The sequence below is a fragment of the Mobula birostris genome, chromosome 2 (genome assembly GCF_030028105.1).
Source record: "Mobula birostris isolate sMobBir1 chromosome 2, sMobBir1.hap1, whole genome shotgun sequence".
In the NCBI taxonomy this organism is placed as follows: domain Eukaryota; kingdom Metazoa; phylum Chordata; class Chondrichthyes; order Myliobatiformes; family Myliobatidae; genus Mobula; species Mobula birostris.
The window spans coordinates 104,314,028-104,332,420 of NC_092371.1; the positions used below are offsets into that span (position 1 = coordinate 104,314,028).

Below are 18,393 nucleotides of genomic sequence, written 5' to 3' on the forward strand. Positions count from 1 at the left end.
CCACGAGGAAACGATATGATTTGGCGATATGAAACTGCACCTTGGAACTTGAACGCACGCGAGGTCATTACATAAGGAACCCCCTTCGAGTATCGCTGTCTCCCATCACCTCTCGATGGGACTGTTTTGTTGCAGGGAAACAAGCCCAGGGCTCCCACCGATTCAACCATATTGGTGTGTTGCAATTATTTTATATGTTCATATGGGGAAACTATGCGCTGTGTTTAATATCCAAACGTTACTTAAAATGTTATGATGCTATTGACTTATATAAGTGACTTATCACTATATTCATGCGAGGAAAATACACACTGTGTTTAATATTAAATTCTTTAGATAAACCCTTTTAGAAACGAAATTGAGTGTATTAGCCACTTATAAGTGACTTATAGTTGACTTATCACCTATATTCCGGTCATGATTAACACCCCACCCGCCCCGTCCGCAAGAATATTGTCAATATTAAACCAGTCCACGGTGCAAAACAGGTTGGGGACCCCTGACCCCCGATATATATGAAATTCCATGCAGACCAGGCCAGAGGTTTCGATTGGCATAGATTCAGATTCTGAGCTATGAGGCAACAGCTCCACTAGCTGCTGTTGTGTCACCACACAATGTAGTCATTTCCAAAGTGTGAATAAATCTAGTTAATGAATCACACCCATTTTCACTTCCCACAATGTTTAACTATTTAACTTTAATATGCATGCAAGTATGAAAGTCAAAAGCCAGATTAGCTAAGAAGGGAGCCATATCGGGTTTTGGCTCTGGTTAGTACTACAGATGCTCAGTTTTCACAATCACATGAGAAAATATCTTCAACGGACTCAATTTATAATATTAAACAGTCTGAGAGCTTGAAAGAGGGCACGGGTGGCAAGAAGCAAAGAAAAGGATAAACTAGGTTTCAGTCATGAATGGTATGAGAAAGGAAATAAAATACTTCAGAGGAGTCTCAAGAAAACAGATGACCCAAAAAGCAATTCCAGTGGCTGTAATGAAATTAAGCAGAAGCAATCCAATGGAGATGCACTGTACCAGAGACAAAAGAAAGGAATGCCAATTAGCTGTGGAAAATGCAGAACAGAACCCATTCTGTACAGTGGAATTTGCCAACATTGCTGACTATCGCCACAATGGGTGACAGTGGATGCAATCTCACTCAGCCTTGGACCATCTGGACGATAGCAATATCTGTCAGGGTGCTGTTTAGTTTTTACAGCTCAGTGTTCAACACTATCACAGCCTCAGCACTAAACAACAAGCTACAAAACCTCTTTTTGCACTACTTATTTAAGAGCTATATATATGTATATATATAAGAATTTTATATATAATTACTCCAATTAATAATTTTTTTTATTAAGTACTGCTGCCACAAAAGAACATATTTCATGACACATGCCAATGATATTAAACGTAACTGGTTCCCTTTCTGAATACGTGCCATTGGCTGTACTCTGACATCACTTTAATAATCCACAGCCTCTCCAGGGTTCCCCCACTTCTTTTATGCCATGGACCCCTACCATTAACCAAGGGGTTTGTGGACCTCAGGTTGGGAACCTGTGCTGTAGAAGGAAAAATTACCCTAAAAGTACAACTTGTTGGGGATCTTTAGAATTGCCTAATTGTGAAAATTAATTTCCTGAGAAGCACAAAAGGCAACACTCCTAAGGGTGTCTGAAAACAATGGACTCAAGGACTCTTCATCTCATGTTCTTGGTATTTATTGCTTATTTATTTATATTATGTCTTCTTTTTGTATTTGCACTGTTTGTGGTCTTCTGCACTGAATGCCCAAATTAGGTAGTCTTTCAACGATTCTATTACAGTTATTCTATTGATTTGAGTATACCCACAAGAACATGAATTCAGGGCTGTATATGGTGACATACATGCACTTGGATAATAAAATTTACTTTGAACTTGGAGGCACCTCAGCCTAGGCTGGAGTGGGATTGGTGAGTTGGATCCTTGGTACACCAGCTTGGCTCTGGACTGATGTCAGCAGTCACAAAAGCAGTCTCCGCTACAGCAGCTGAGCACAGGTACAGGAGCCTCAGAATGGAACATACCAACATCTCCTGAAACGGGATCCCATTGCCGGCATAGGTCTAGGGGCACTTTGCAGGAACCCACAATGTAGACATGCAACTTTCATCCTTACCTGCTGCATGCTACACAATCTCTCCAATCAATGATATTAGGTACTGCTCAGGGAGCAGGAGCCTGTAATACAATGAAAAACCTGGAGAGCAGAAGCAAGAGAAAACTGGCAGCTACCAGGGATTCCCTCTGATCGGCATCCATATATTCTTCTCCCAGATGAGAGGAGGAGGCCAATGATAACCGTATAGGATATTAGAGATTCACAAAATGAGATACTTTCATTAGGAGACCGCAAAGAATCTCTGTTATCCTCAGGATACTGAAATCATTAACCTTCACAGTACACAATAGGTAGGAGAGCCCAGCTGATCCACAAATCCTATTTTGTATGACCACCCACAATGAATACAACAAATGCATGAATGATTTCCTGACACTGTAAAGTAAATGGTTTACAAAAGAGTAGATATTTTTCTTAGGAAATCCCTCGGGATCAAGGATAACTTCCTTCCCCTCTGATTTTGTGGGTCCCAGGCAACACACAAGGTGCTGGATGAACTCAGCAGGTCAGGCAACATCTCTGCAGGGAAATAAGCAGTTGACGTTTCGGGCCAAGACTCTTCACCAGGACTGGAAAGGAAGGGGAAGAAGCCCGAATAGGAAGATGGGAGGGAGGGGAAGAAGTACAAGCTGGCAGGAGACAGATGAGACCAGGTGAAGGGGAAGTGCGTAGATGGGTGCAGGGAGGGATGAACTGAGTAGTTGGGAGGGGATAAGTGGAAAAGGTAAAGGGCTGAATAAGAAGGAAACTCATAGGAGAGGACAGTGGACCATGGAAGAAAGGGAAGGAGAAATGGCACCCGAGGGAGGTAATTGTCAGCTGAGAAGAGAGAGGGAGATAGGGTAACCAGAATGGAGAATGGAAACCCACCCACAGACGGGGCAGGTGGGTGAACTGTTACACAAGGCCTCTGTACTACCAACGGATGAAGTTCTCTGACCACCCCAAATGTAATCATGGGCTAGAGATCCCCAGAAGAGAGTGGAATATTGCATTTCAACAGTGTTGTCAGCAAGACCAGGCTGATTACACTAATATACTTCGGATTTACTTCTCTTTTTGGATAGTGTTGTGACCTTTTAGAAGTTAGAACTGGGACAGCACAAGACCTCAGTTGATAGCAATTTGAATGAAGTCAATTTGCTCATCTTACTATCCAGGAATTTGAAGGTGCCACATCACATGACATATATACAGTAACAGATCAGAACGATCAAAGATAACCATACACAGAAAAAAACACTTATCTTATCCATCCAGACAAAACAAACCTAACAAGATAAAAAGCAACTATTTTCTAAATAAGTTATTCCATACTTAAAAATTCCTTTGTTAAGGTGGTGTTTTATTTTTGTGTCTGCTAGAATTAGGTGCATTGAGTTGGCAAAGGTAGTATTACAGGTAGCAATGATTGAAATTAATGCAGACATTTAAGTATTTTTGCATATTCATAAAATGTAGAATAGAAGATTCAAAATTCAAGTCTGCTTAATGTCATTTCTGGTACAAAAGTGTAAAGTAGAACAAAATAATTGTTACTCCGGATCCAGCACAGCACAAAAAAAAACACAATAAGATAAAGAACATATTAATTTTAAAAAACCCACAAAATGGGGCGCAGTGGTTTTGTAGCAGTCAGTGGAACACTATTACAGCACAGGGCGTCAGAGTTCGGAGTTCAATTCCAATGCCACTTGTAAGGAGTTTGTACGTGACCCCCATAGGATTCCTCCCACAGTCCAAGATTGTACTGGTTAGTAGGGTAATTAGCCATTGCAAATTGTCCTGTGATTAAGCTAGGGTTAAATAGATGGGTTGCTGGGCAGTGCAGCTCACTGGGCCAGAAGCGCCTGTTCTGAGTTAGTTATTAGATTGAATATAGTGTAGGGAAGTGCAAGGTCATGTCCTATGGTAGAAGGAATAAAGACGTAAACTATTTTTTTTTAATTGGGGAAAAAATTCAAAAATCAGAGGTGCAAAGGGACTTGAGAGTTCTTGTGCAGGATTCCCTAAACGGGAACTTGCAAGTTGAGTCAATGATAAGGAACACAAATGCAATGCTAGCATTGATTTTGAGAGACTAGAATATAAGAGCAAGGATGTAATGTTGAGGCTTTACAAGGCATTGGCACTTGAAGTATTGTGAGCAGTTTTGGGCCTCTTATCTAAAAGATGTGTTAGCATTGGAAAGCACCCAGAGAGGTTCACGATAAAGAAAGGGTTAATGTAGGAGGAGCATTTGATGGCTCTAGGCCTGTACTCATTCAACTTCAGAAGAATGGGGGGGGGGGGTCAGAATCTCACGAAAACCCATTGAGCATTGAAAGGCCTAGATGGAGCGGATGTCTCCAATCGTGGATGAGTCAAAGACCAGAGAGTACAGCCTCAGAATAGAGAGACACCCATTCAGAAGAGAGGTGAGGAGGAATTTCTTCAGCCAGAGGGTGGTGAACCTGTGGGATTCATTACCACGGACAGCTGAAAAGGCTAAGTCATCAAGTATACTTAAAGCAGAGGTTGACAGGTTCTTGGTTAGTCAGGGCATCAAAGGTTGCACGGAGAAGGCAGAATAGGGTTCTGACGGATAATAAATTGGCCAAGATGGAATGGTACAGCAGACTTGATGGACTGAGTGAAAGGTGTATTGAGTAAAGTTTAAGATGATGACAGAGGTTGTTTGTATTTTTTTTCTTTTTTAAATACACACGGTGGTGGGTGCCAGGAATGGTGGTAGAGACTGATACACTAGGGACATTTAAGAAACTCTTAGTTGGGCAAATCGATGAAAGAAAAATGAAGGGTTTTGAGCTATGTAAGGAGGGATCATGACATAGGTTTATATAGATCAGCACATGGGGTGAAGGCCCAGTACTGTGCTATACTATTCTTTTTAAAGAAATAATTTAGTTAGATTAATTCTAATTCTAAAGTGTGTATTATTATGTTGTCAGGTAACAAGAAATTCATTAAAATACCTCAAATCTTAAAAATAAATTATCAAAATAGATATATGTCACCATATACAACCCTGAGATTCATTTTCTTGTGGGCATACTCAATATGTTTATAGATTAATAACCATAACAGAATCAATGAAAGACCACCCAACTTGGGCATCCAACCAGACTGCAGAAGACAACAAACTGGGCAAATGCAAAAAGAATAATAATAATAAAAAATAAAAAAGCAATTAATATTGAGATCATGACTTGAAGAGTCCTTGAAAGTGAGTCCATTTGTGGGAACACTTCAATGATGGGGCAAGTGAAGTTATCCCCTTTGGGGGACTAAGGGGTAATAACTGTTCCCGAACCTGGTGGTATGAGTATTGATGCTCTTCTACCTGCTTCCTGATGGCAGCAGCAAAGAGAGAGAATGTCCTGGGTGGTGGGGGTCCCTGATAATGGATGCTGCTTTCCTGCGAAAGCAGTTCACGTAAATGTGCTCAATGGTTGGAAAGGCTTTACCCGTGATGGACTGGGCCAAATACACTACTTTCTGTAGGAATTTTCCATTCAAGGGTATTGGTGTTTCTATACCAGGCCGTGATGCAGCCAGACAATATACTCTCCACCACACATCTATAGAGGATTGTCAAAGTTTTAGAAGTCATGCAGAATCTCCACCAACTCCTAAGGTAGTAGAGGTGCTGCTGTGCTTTCTTTATAATTGCATTAGGTCCTCCAAAATAATAACACCTAGGAATTTGAAGTTGCTAGCCCTATCCACCTCTGAACCTCCAATGAAGACAGGCACATGGACCTCTAGTTTCTTCCAGGTTTAGCATGAGCTCCTAGGTCTTGCTGACATTGAGCAAGAAGTTATTGTTACAACAGCACTTAGCCAGGTTTTCAGTCTCCCTCCTATATGCTGATTCATCACCACTTTTGATTTGGCCTATGACAGTGGCGTCATCAGCAAACTTAAATTATGGCATTGGAGCTGTACTTTAAGCCACACAGTCATAAGTGTAAAGCACACAGCTTTGTGGTGCACCTGTGCTGCTGCAGGCTGTGGAGGAGATGTTGTTGTCAATCCAAACTGACTGGGGTCTGCAAGTGAGGAAATCCAGAATCCAATTGCACAAGGAGACCAAGCACTTGGAGTTTATTGATTAGTTTTGAGGGGATGCTGGTATTGAATGCCGAGCCATGGATGATAAAGAGCATCCTGATGTAGGTTTCATCATCAGCAACTGATCAATAAGTTTACAGAGTCCACTGACTCGATGCAATCCCGTAACAGCACCTCTGCCTTCCGCAACCACCTCTTTGTTGTCCTAATCTCTGAAGTTTTACTCTTTAGCCTCTGCCTGTACGCAGGTAGGGGAAAAGACAGCCAAGTGATCTGACTTACTACAATGCAGTCTAGGCATGGAACAGTAGGCATTCCTTAACTAAGTATAATAGTGGCCTGGTATGTCTAGTAGATGCAGCTTTAAGAAAACTAATCTCTAAGTGTTGCCCTTTCTAAAAATATTTTTCTAAAACTCTCAGCACCAGGTTGTTGAGAATCCATATCCCACCACAGCAGAGTGAAAGGCATCAAACATCATTTCAGGGCTACTTGGGAAACACGATCAGTCACTTCCTGACCCAAGTCACAATTTCATGTCTGCTAGGAAATTAGTCCATATTGTCCCAGAAGAGTCCAGTGTAGATACACCAAGTACAGCTATCATTTCACTGCACTATGATCAATCAAGACCAAATGAATTTAGTCTACTAGTCGCTCATCCTTTGCCAATGTTTCTTCTCCTGCTCTTAGTGTTGTCTCCATGCAATCTTTTCCTCCCATCATTCCTGGTACAGCTGCTTACAGTCATAGAACACAACATAAGAACATAAGAAATAGGAGCAGGAGTAGGTCATCCGGCCCATCGAGATTGCCCCAGCATTCAATAAGATCATGGCTGATCTGTCTGTAAACTCAGCTCCATCTACTTGCCTTTCCCCCATAACCCTTAATTCCCATACTATGTAAAAACCTATCTAACTGTATCTTAAATATATTTAGTGAAGAAGCCTCAACTGCTTCCCTGGGCATAGAATTCCACATATTCATCACTCTCTGGGAAAAACAGTTTCTCCTCATCTCCATTCTAAATCTTCTCCCCTGAATCTTGAGGCAATGTCCCCTAGTTCTAGTCTCACCTACCAATGGAAACTACTTTCCTACTTCTGTCTTATTTATCCCTTTCAAAATTTTGTATGTTTCTAAAAGATCCCCTCTCATTCTTCTGAATTCCAGAGAGTATAGTCCCAGGCGACTCAATCTCTCCTCATAGGTTAACCCCTTCAATAGGTTAACCCCTTCATCCCTGGAATCAACTTGGTGAACCTCCTCTGCACTGCCTCCAAAGCCAGTATATCCTTCCTCAAGTATGGAGACCAGATCTGCACACAGTACTCCAGGTGCGGCCTCACCAGTACGCTGTATAGTTGCAGCATGGCCTCCCTGATCTTGAATTCAATCCCTCTAGCAATGAAGGCAAACATTCCATTTACCTTTTTAATAACCTGTTGTACCTGCAAGCCAACTTTGTGTGATTCATGAACAAGCACTCCCAAGTCCTTCTGCACAACAGCATGCTGCAGCCTTTCACCATTTAAATAATAATCTGCTCTTCTATTATTCCTTTTAAAAACTTTTTATTCAATTTTCAAATTTAATTACATAGAATATCTACCTTCCCCCCCTCCCCTTAACTCTTCCCCCCATAACATACCCCTACCTAAAAAAAAAGACAAAAAAAAAAGAAAGAAAGAAAGACTGTCTGGATATTGGAAGGTCTCCACATGCTCCACGGGATTCAAAATAAATTTAATATATGTATTTGATTCTTTCCCCGGAGGACCAACATCTTTATCATCAGAGCACCTATATATACAATCTTATCTTTTGTAAATAAGGGCACCAAATACTCAAAAATGTATCATATTTACTCCTTAAATTATAAGTAATTTTTTCAAGTGGAATACAGCTAAAGATTTCATTATTCCAACAATCCATACTTAAATATGAATCCGATTTTCAAGTAACTGTAACAGCCTTTTTGGCTACTGCCAATGCAATTTTTATAAATTATTTCTGATATTTATTCGATTTAAGTTTCGGTTTAATCCCTTCAATGTCACCTAATAAAAATAATATTGGGTTATGTGGAAGTTTTGTTCCAATAATTTGTTCCAATAAAACTCCTAAATTTATCCAAAAAGGTTGAATTTTGAAACAAGACCAAGTAGAATGTAAGAAAGTACCAATTTCCTGATTACACCGAAAACATTGATCAGATAACTTTGAATTTAACTATTTATTTTTTTGCGGTGTAATATATAATTGATGTAAAAAATTATATTGTACTAATCTGAGTCAAACATTTATTGTATTTGTCATACTGTCGAGACATAGTCTTGATCAACTTGTCTCATCAATATTAATATTCAAATCCGTTTCCCATTTTTGTCTTGACTTATGGATTCCTTGTTTAAGTGTCTGTTTTTGAATCAGATTATACATAAAAGAGGTAACTGTTTTAATTTTTCCTTTTTGAATTAAAGTTTCAATTTCATTAGGTTTCGGCAATAACATTGCTTGACCCAGTTCATCTCTTAAATAAGCCCTAATTGAAAATAACAAAAGAAGTGTTATTTGATATTTTATATTTATTCTTTAATTGTTCAAATGACATCAATATACCTCCTTCATAACAGTCTCCTATACATCTAATTGTTTTTTGATACCAATTATATAAAAGTTGATTATCTATTGTAAAAGGAATAAGTCTATTTTGAATCAAAGGTCTCCTCGCTAATAAAAATTTCTTTACTTCATCATCAACATTTATCTTATTCCATAAATCAATCAAATGTTTTAATACAGGAGATTCTTTCTTTTCCCATATCCATTTAGATTCCCATTTATATATAAAATCTTCCGATGTATTTTCTCCTATCTTATCTAATTCTATTCTAATCCATGCCGGTTTTTGTTCGTCAAAAAAAGATGCAATAAATTTAAGTTGATTTGCTTTACAATAATTCTTAAAATTTGGAAGTTGTATCCCTCCTAAATCAAACTTCCATGTCAATTTTTCCAACGATATTCTTGACATCTTACCTTTCCAAAGAAATTTCCTCACACATTTATTTAACTCTTGAAAAAACCTCTGCAGCAGTTGTACTGGTAGAGTTTGAAATAGATACTGTAATCTAGGAAATATATTCATTTTTACAGCATTAACTCTACCCACTAATGTTATTGGTAACGTCTTCCATTTATCAAGATCTTCTTGAATTTTTTTCAATAGTGCTAAATAATTTAATTTATATAAATTCTTTATATCATTATCAACTCTTATACCTAAATATTGGCCATCTAAATTGAGCTGCTAATCGACATTGACTATAGTCTCCTTTAGTAAGGGGTAAAATTTCACTTTTATCCCAATTTATTTTATACCCTGATACTTTCCCATATTCTTCCAATCTAGAAGATAATTTAGCAATGAATGCAATGGGTTTGTTAAATAGATCAAAATATCATCAGCCAATAAAATAATCTTATATTCCTTCCTATTAACTCTAAAACCCTTAATATCTGAATCAGTTCTAATTAATTCAGCTAATGGTTCTACTGCCAATACAAATAAAGCAGGTGATCATGGACAACCTTGTCTAGTTGACCTTTTTAACTGGAATGGTGCTGAAATTTGGCCATTTGACATTACTTTAGCGTTGGGATTAGTATTTAAAGTTTTAATCCAGTTTATAAAAGGTACTCCTAACCCATATTTTTCCAGTATTTTAAATAAAAAATCCCATTCCAATCTATCAAATGCTTTTTCTGCATCCAAAGCTACTGCCACACTCATTTCCTCCCTCTTTTGTGCTAAATCAATTATACTAAGTAACCGAGTTACATCATCGTATTCGAACGAAAAAAGCAATTATGAGAACTAAGCAGAGGTATTATGAGTTAGGTGAGAGATCACACAAGATTCTGGCCTGGCAGTTGAAAACAGAACAGGCTTCCAAAACCATAAATCCAATTAGAACAAGTGCAAATAAAATTACTTATAAACCTTTAGAAATTAAAACATTTAAAAGTTTTTACTCTGAATTATATCAATCCGCATCTCAAAATGATGTTAATGAGATAGAAAGATTTTTATCACAAATAACTCTCCCAAAATTGAACTCGAAAGAACAGAAGGGATTAGATATGCCTTTTACAAACGCTTGTACATTAAAAGAGGTTGAAGAAGCTTTAGGATCACTTCAGAGTAATAAATCTCCAGGACAGGATGGTTTCCCGCCTGAATTTTACAAGAAGTTTAAAGATTTATTAATTTCTCCTTTTATGGAGTTAATACGTCAAGCAGAAAGAACATATAAACTTCCAGAATCTTTTTCGACAGCCATTTTATTAGTATTACCAAAAAGAGAGAGATCCTTTAAAACCAGCATCATATAGGCCTATTTCTTTGTTGAATGCGGATTATAAAATAATAGCAAAAATTTTATCTAGTAGATTATCTAAATACTTACCAAAATTAATACATATGTATCAAACAGGATTTATTAAAAAAAGACAATCGGCTCTTCTATTGTCCCTTCCGAAGTGGATGATCTTGTATTTACCAACGTTGTATTCCATCTGCCAGACCTTGGCCCACTCGCTTAACCTATCTATATCCCTCTGCAGACTCTCCACATCCTCTGTACAACTTGTTTTTCCACTCAGTTTAGTGTCAACAGCAAATTTTGTTACGCTACACTCAGTCTCCTCTTCCAAATCATCAATGTAAATGGTAAACAACTGCAGGCCCAGCACAGACCCCTGCAGCACCCCACTCACCACCAACTGCCAGCCGGAGAAACACCCATTTATACCAACTCTCTGCCTTCTTTTGGTTAAATAATCCACTATCCATGCCAATACACTTCCTCCGACTCCATGCATCCATATCCTATTTATAAGCCTCTTGTGCGGCACCTTATCAAATGCCTTCTGGAAATCCAAGTATACGACATCCACCTGTTCCCCCCTATCCACTGCACTCATTATGTCCTCAAAGAACTCCAGTAAGTTTGTCAAACAGGACCTGCACTTTCCGAATCCATCCTGCATCTGTCTAATGGAACCACTCCTTTCCAAATCTTTTGCTATTTCTTCCTTAATGACAGCTTCAAGCATTTTCCCGACTACAGATGTTAAGCTAACTGGCCTATAGTTGCCTGTCTTTTGTCTACATCCTTTTTAAAAAATGGTGTGACATTTGCTGTCTTCCAATCCGCCGGGACCTCCCCAGTCTAGAGAGTTTTGATAAGTGATTACCAACCAGTCTACTATAACCTCCGCCAATTCCCTCAGCACCCTGGGATGCATCCCATCAGGACCAGGAGACTTATCTACCTTCAGGCCCTCTAGTTTGCTCATCACTATCTCTTTAGTGACAGTGATTTTATCAAGGTCCTCACCTCCTATTTCATCCATAACATCCTTCTTTGGCATATTAGACATGTCCTCCACTGCGAAGACAAAATAGTCATTCAATGCTTCAGCCATTTCCTTATCACTCAATATCAATTTCCCATTCTCGTCTTCCAAGGGACCTGCATTGACTTTAGCCACCTTCTTCCGCTTTATATATTTATAAAAACTTTTGCTATCTGTTTTTATATTTTGTGCTAATTTACTTTCATACTCTATCTTCCCTTTCCTTGCTTCTTGTTCAGTTATTCTTTGTTGCTTTTTAAAGATTTCCCAATCCTCCAGTCTCCTAGTACTCTTTGCGACTTAGTACATATGAGCTTTTAATTTGACACTATCTTTTATTTCCTTAGTTATACAAGGCTGGATCTCCCCACACTTACTGTCCTTACTTTTGCTGAGCAGTGTGAAAAATCTCTTTGAAAGTCTTCCACTGTTCCTCAACTGTCCTACCAAATTGCCTGTGCTCCCAATCCACATTAGCCAACTCCTCCCTCATCCTGTTATAGTCTCCCTTGTTCAAGCATAATAAAGTAGTTTTAGATCCAACTATTTCCTCCTCCACCTGTAGGCGAAATTCAATCATACTATGATCACTCTTTCCAAGAGGATCCCTGACTACAAGATTGTTAATCTTACCTGTCTCATTACACAGGACTAGATCTAAGATAGCATTTTCCCTTGTAGGTTCACTAACATGCTGCTCAAGAAAGCCATCATGGATGCATTCTATGAAGTCCTCAAGACTTCCTTGACCAACCTGATTCACCCAAACTATGTGGAAATTAAAATCCCCCATGACAACTGCCGTTCCATTCTCACAAGCCTCAAGTTACTTCTTGGTTAATCGCCTCTGCCACTGCAATATTTTTATTAGGTGGCCTATAGACAACTCCCACCAGTGATTTTTTTCCCTTTACTATTCTTAATCTCTACCCAGATGGACTCAACATTCTGCTCCGTAGATGTTATTTCGTCTCTCACAATCGCCCTGATCTCAGAGCGCCACCCCACCTCCTTTGCCTTCCTGCTTATCTTTCCGTATTACCACAGCATAGAAACAAGCCCTTCAACCCACAGAGTCCATACCCAACCATTAATCTGCCCAGTCCCATCAACCTGCACTCAGACCACAGTCTTCCATACCCCTCCCATCCATGTACCTGTCCAAATTTCTCTTAAATGCTGAAACTGAATCCGCATTCACCACTTGTGCCGGCAGCTCGTTCCACATTCACCACCCTCTGAGTGAAGAAGTTCCCCCTCATGTTCCCCTTAAGCATTTCACCTGTTACCCTTAACCAATGACCTCCAGTTGTAATCTCGCCCGACCTCAGTGAAAAAACCCTGCTTGCATTTACTTATCTGTACCCCTCATCATTTTGTATACTTCTGTCAAATCTTCTACTGTACACTCTTGGGGATAAAGTCCTAACCTATTCAACCTTTCCCTATAAATTATTGTTCATACAGCTCGCCACCAACTCAAAGTTCTCTATTTTCTATTTCTAACAGATTTCTACAATGGTCATTTAAAGAACCTACCTTTTGTTGCTGGACGCTCTTATTCTCTTCATCTAAAATACACAAAAGCAGAGAAAATATTCATTACTATGTAACAATATACATTTTAAACATATAAACGTCCTTTCAAAATGGTCTGTGCTTTAAGTGTCGTGCTTTTTTTTTGGGTCTTATTTTGTCAATTCTCAAACACCAAACAAATTCCAATCCAGAAAAAGCAGCAATTTGATTAAGAATAACTGACCTTTGGAAAAGAAAAGGTACATCACATTTGATTACTTTATTTTGCTTCTTGGCAGCAGGCAAATTGAAATATTAAATACAAGTAACCTATGCATTACGGCCATTTGGGTAACTGAGAGTCACTCGTACACAAATCACTACCAGAAAATCTGAGATATAAAATTCACCCCCATTCAATGCATGGGTCAATACCTGGCCTTTATAATACAGAAAAAAAAGTTGCAACACACACACCGTTTCTAAGAACACAACCAACCCTTGCCCCAAACAAAGGACTGGTTTTGTAGTTAGAATAGGAAGTTGAAGTGTTCCCCCGTTGTTCAGCTGATCTGCGGAGAGCTTGTTGGGGGCTGATTTGCAATATTACATCTAAGGTGATTACAGCAATAAGAGCTTTGCTGGATCCCAGGCCACAATGCATTCGGATCCCTGAAGGCTGAAGTGGTCAAAACAATATCATGTGGTAGACATGGAATGGAGATGATTTCTGTCCTGTTGTGCTAAGAATCAAGCAGTTTTTTGGTGGTGTTTTATACAATTCCAGCCTAATGTCTCTACTCATTTCCTGTGTCTTCCAGTATTCGCAGCATTCATAACCACTCAGGAATCTGTGGAATTGCACCATTACACATCTGTTCCTTTACTCTATTTGATAACTAACTACTTACTACTTCATCTATCTCAGTGTTAGATAGCAATTCTCTGAATTCTATTTGCCTCTTTGCCCCACACTCCTCTACACACCCAACGATCAGTCCACCAACTATGTTTGTGGGGGCTGAAGGAGAGAAGGTTATGCCCAGTCCCCACCCATTATTCATCTTTCAACTCCACATCACAAAATTAGATTATCTGTCATTGTTATATGCAACACGTCCTACATACTAACTGGCTGTGTTACTTCCATTACAAGAGTGATTTCATTTGAGAAATATTTAACTAGCTATGAAGTGTTTTTTTTTGATAACCAACTGTGAAAGGTTCTCGACGTATATGGAAGTCTTCCTTTTAACAGCAACAGCAAATCAGCACTATGGTTTCAGATGCTTTACTGCTCTCTGAAGTAGTTTACCAATCCAGAAGGCGCCACGGCAGTGTAGCAGTTAACATGATGCTACTACAGCTCGCGTCATTGGATGTTAGAGTTCAATTCCACCATCTTCAGCAAGAAAGTTTGTAGCTTTTCCCCAGGAGTGTGTGGATTTCCTCTGGGTGCACTGGATTCCTCCCACAGTCAAAAGACATACCTGTTAGTAGGTTAATTGGTCATTGTAAATTGTCCTGTAACTCTGCTAGGGTTAAATAGGTGGGTTACTGTATGGCGTGACTCACTGGGCCATAAGGCCCTGTTCTGCACTGTATCTCCCAAAAAAAATGCAATGAAATTTATTGGCTACAGTTCAGGGTGGCAACTCATCACCATTTATGCAGCGTATCACAGGATGAATAATGCTTTTTGTCGCTGGAAATGTAAACAAGGAATTCCAGAAAGAGATACAAGTTTTAGAAAGACCGCAAACTTTACAGTGCTTTAGAATGCCTTAGATGTGTGTTCTATGAAAGCAACGTTAATCTGATACAAGGGAACTGACACCTCACAGTTTATAACGAAACTGTTCTCAGAAGTTTATTTTTTTTTAAACTCCTCTCATAAACTGTGGCACTCAGTACCTAAAACTAATGCAAGAATACAGACTCAGCTGACACTTTTAAACGCCAACTCAAAACCCATTTATTTAACCTTGCTTTTAAGGAACATCTTTTATTTTCATGTTTGCACTTTATCCCATTGCAGATTGGGGGTGTAGTAGACAGCAAGGAAGGCTATCATGGCTTACAGAGGGATCTGGACCAGCTGGAAAAATGGGCAGAAAAATGGGCTGAAAAATGGTAGAAGGAAATTAATACAGACAAGTGCAAGGTGTTGCACTTTGGTAGGAGTAAGTCTAACAAAGGGTAGGTCTTACACAGTGAACAGTAGGGCACTAAGGAGCGTCGTAGAACAAAGAGATCTGAGATACAGGCCCATAATTTATTCCAAGTAGATAGGGTCATAAAGAAAGCCTTCAGCACATTGGCCTTCATAATTCAAAGTATGAGTACAGGAGTTGGGATGCTATGCTGAAGTTGTACAGACTTTGGTGAGGCCTAATTTGGAGCATTGTGCGCAGTTTTGGTCACTTACATACAGGAAAGATATAAACAAGGCTAAACGAGTACAGTGAAAATTTACAAGGATGTTGCTGGGTCTGGAGGACCTGAGTTATAAGGAAAGATTGAATAGGTTAGAACTTTATTCCTTTGAAGGCAGAAGATTGAGATTTGATAGAGGGATACAAAATTATGAGGGGCATAGATAGGGTAAATATAAGCAGGCTTTTTCCACTGCAGGTCAAGGGTGAAAGGTGAAACATTTAAGGGGAACATGAGGGGAAACTTCTTCACTCTTGACAGTTGTGAGTGTGTGGAACGAGCTGCCAATTCAAGTGGTGCATGGAAGCTCGATTTTAACATTTAAGTGAACTTTGGACAGGTACATGGATGGTAGGGATTTGGAGGGCTGTAGTCCCAGTGTAGATTAATGGGAGCAGGCAGTTTAAACGGTTTTGGCATGGACTAGATTAGCTGGGTGGGCATGTGGCCAAGTGGTTAAGACATTGGACTAGCGACCTGAAGGTTGTGAGTTCAAGCCCCAGCTGAGGCAACGTCTGCTTGAGCAAGGCACTTAATCAGACATTGCTCTGCGACAACACTGGTGCCAAGCAGTATGGGTCCTAATGCCCTTCCCTTGGACAACACTGGTATCATGGAGAGGGGAGACTTGTAGCATGGGCAACTGCTGCTCTCCCATACAACCTTGCCCAGGCCTGCACCTTGGAGAGTGAAGACTTTCCAGGCGCAGATCCATGGTCTCGCAAGACTAACGGATGCCTTTATTTATTAGATTAGCTGAAGGGCCTGTTTCTGTGCTGTACTTTTCCATGATCCAAAAGAACTTTGAAATACATTGTCTGTGTTAAACATGCTTATATATACAAGTTATTAATACTTCCCTTGGCCAGTGAAAGGAGAAGCAGCCATGAGGAACTCCTTCCCCTCAGCAGCAAGACTGATTAAAAAGACAAAAGTTATCTGCAATCGGATAGATATAGCTCCATTCCAACAGTTTAAAAAAATTTATAAAGTGCACTAAATGCTGGCAGACTACATGGAAGGACAGTTGGTTATCTAGAATATAATTCACAGAAAGCAAGCACAAAGCTATAGCAAGTAATCAAGAAAGCTAACAGAATACTTCTGCTTATGACTAGAGAAATTGAAAACCCGTAACCCACTGATTTAACCCTAGCCTAATCACAGGAAGTTTTACAATGGCCAATTAACCTACCAACTGGTATGTTTTAGGACTGTGGGAGGAAACCAAAGCACCTAGAGGAAACCCACTCATTCACTGAGAGATCATACAAACTCCACACAGTCAGCACTGAGATTGAACTCCGAACACTGGAACACCCCGAGCTGCAATAGCACTGCACTAACCACTACGCTACCTGGGTTCATTACAGTATTTGTAATCCCTGGCAACAGATCAAATCAAGCTTTTCAACAACATACACAGAATGCTGGAGCAACTCAGCAGGTCAGAGAGCATCTATGGAGAGGTCTAGACCCAGCATCAGATGTCCAGCATCCATAAAAACTCTTATGTCCTAAATCAAACTTTTCATTGCATCTCAGCAAGTGAGGATTTTCACTGTAGCTCAGTACTTGACAATAATCCCAATTCCCATTCCAAACTGCAGCATCTCACACTTATCCGAATTAAACTGCATTCGCCACCTTGGACCACATAGTCAGCTCATCAAAATCACCCTTTAATTAATGATCACCTTCTCCCCTGCCCACTAAACCACCTATCCTGATGAAGGATCCCGGCCCGAAACGTCGACTGCACTTTTTTCCATAGATGCTGCCTGGCCTGCTGAGTTCCTCCAGCATTTTGTGTGTGTTGCTTGGATTTCCAGCATCTGCAGATTTTCTCTTGTTTATGATACCATCTAAGTATTAGCAAACTTACTAACTATATCCTGATTGAAAGGTCTCAGCCTAAAACTTTTCATTCTCTCTACATATGCTCCCTGACCTGCTCAGCGCCTTCAGCATGCTGTGTGTGCGAGCGTGCTGTTGCTACGGATTTCCAGTTATCTGCAGTCTCTGGTGTAACCATCCCTGGACATTCTCACCCGGGCAAGCAGCGGGTCCAGACCATTCGGTCCAGGGTGGACGCTGGGCGGGAGAGCGGTGCCTGTCCGCGGCCCTTCGCCACTCCCAACCCGAGGCTTCACGGCAGCTGCCGGAGGCCTGGAAAAGCGAGGCAGAACTAAACGGAGTTTGGTCAGTCACCATTTCCTCAGCGTGAACTAGCGAAGGAGAACGAGTGAACAAATCCTTACCGGGTGAAGGCATGGCGTTTGATACGGCATTGGTGGCCGAAGGCCCGTATACGGTCCCGTTTTCCTCAGACATGGCGCGGGCTGGTAACTGCTGCGCCTGCGCAGACTGGCTCTCCCATTCACAGCGGAGTACACACTCAGAGTGAGCGCAAAGTGCAAACACACTCGTACAGGGTGCACAACCCCAAGGTGCAACACACCCATACAGAGTACACACCCCCAGTATACAAAAACTCATACAGAAAGTGTACACCCCAGTGTGCAAACACGCTCCTGTACAGGTAGTACGCCGTCTCCAAGGGCACATACACAAAGAGTCGCAAAGAAGAGAAAATCTGCAGATGCTGAAAACCCAAGCAACAAGCACAAAATGCTAGAGAAACTCAGCAGGCCAGGCGGCATCTATGGAGAAAAAGAGTATTGTCGACGTTTCGGGCCAAAACCCTTCGGCAGGAATCAAGCGTGCTCACAACACACATACATATGGAGGGAGTGCACATC

At 40.3% G+C, this 18,393-nt stretch overlaps 1 protein-coding gene across 2 annotated transcripts in view; it reads right to left on the bottom strand.

Moving 5' to 3' along the window:
* Nucleotides 1-18,022, bottom strand: part of eif2b4 (eukaryotic translation initiation factor 2B, subunit 4 delta) — a 65,680-nt gene extending 47,658 nt beyond the window's left edge. Inside the window, exons 1-2 of one of the 2 annotated variants that reach the window (XM_072245859.1) lie at nucleotides 17,893-18,022; nucleotides 13,217-13,248 (exon numbers count right to left, since the gene is read on the bottom strand). In XM_072245859.1, coding sequence (XP_072101960.1) covers nucleotides 13,217-13,248; nucleotides 17,893-17,965 — 105 coding nt within the window. In that variant the 5' untranslated portion in view covers nucleotides 17,966-18,022. Of the gene's footprint in view, nucleotides 1-13,216; nucleotides 13,249-13,672; nucleotides 13,938-17,892 lie in introns of those variants that run through there. The other variant, XM_072245853.1, reaches the window with a different exon arrangement.
* Between the last annotated feature and the right edge of the window lie 371 nt (nucleotides 18,023-18,393).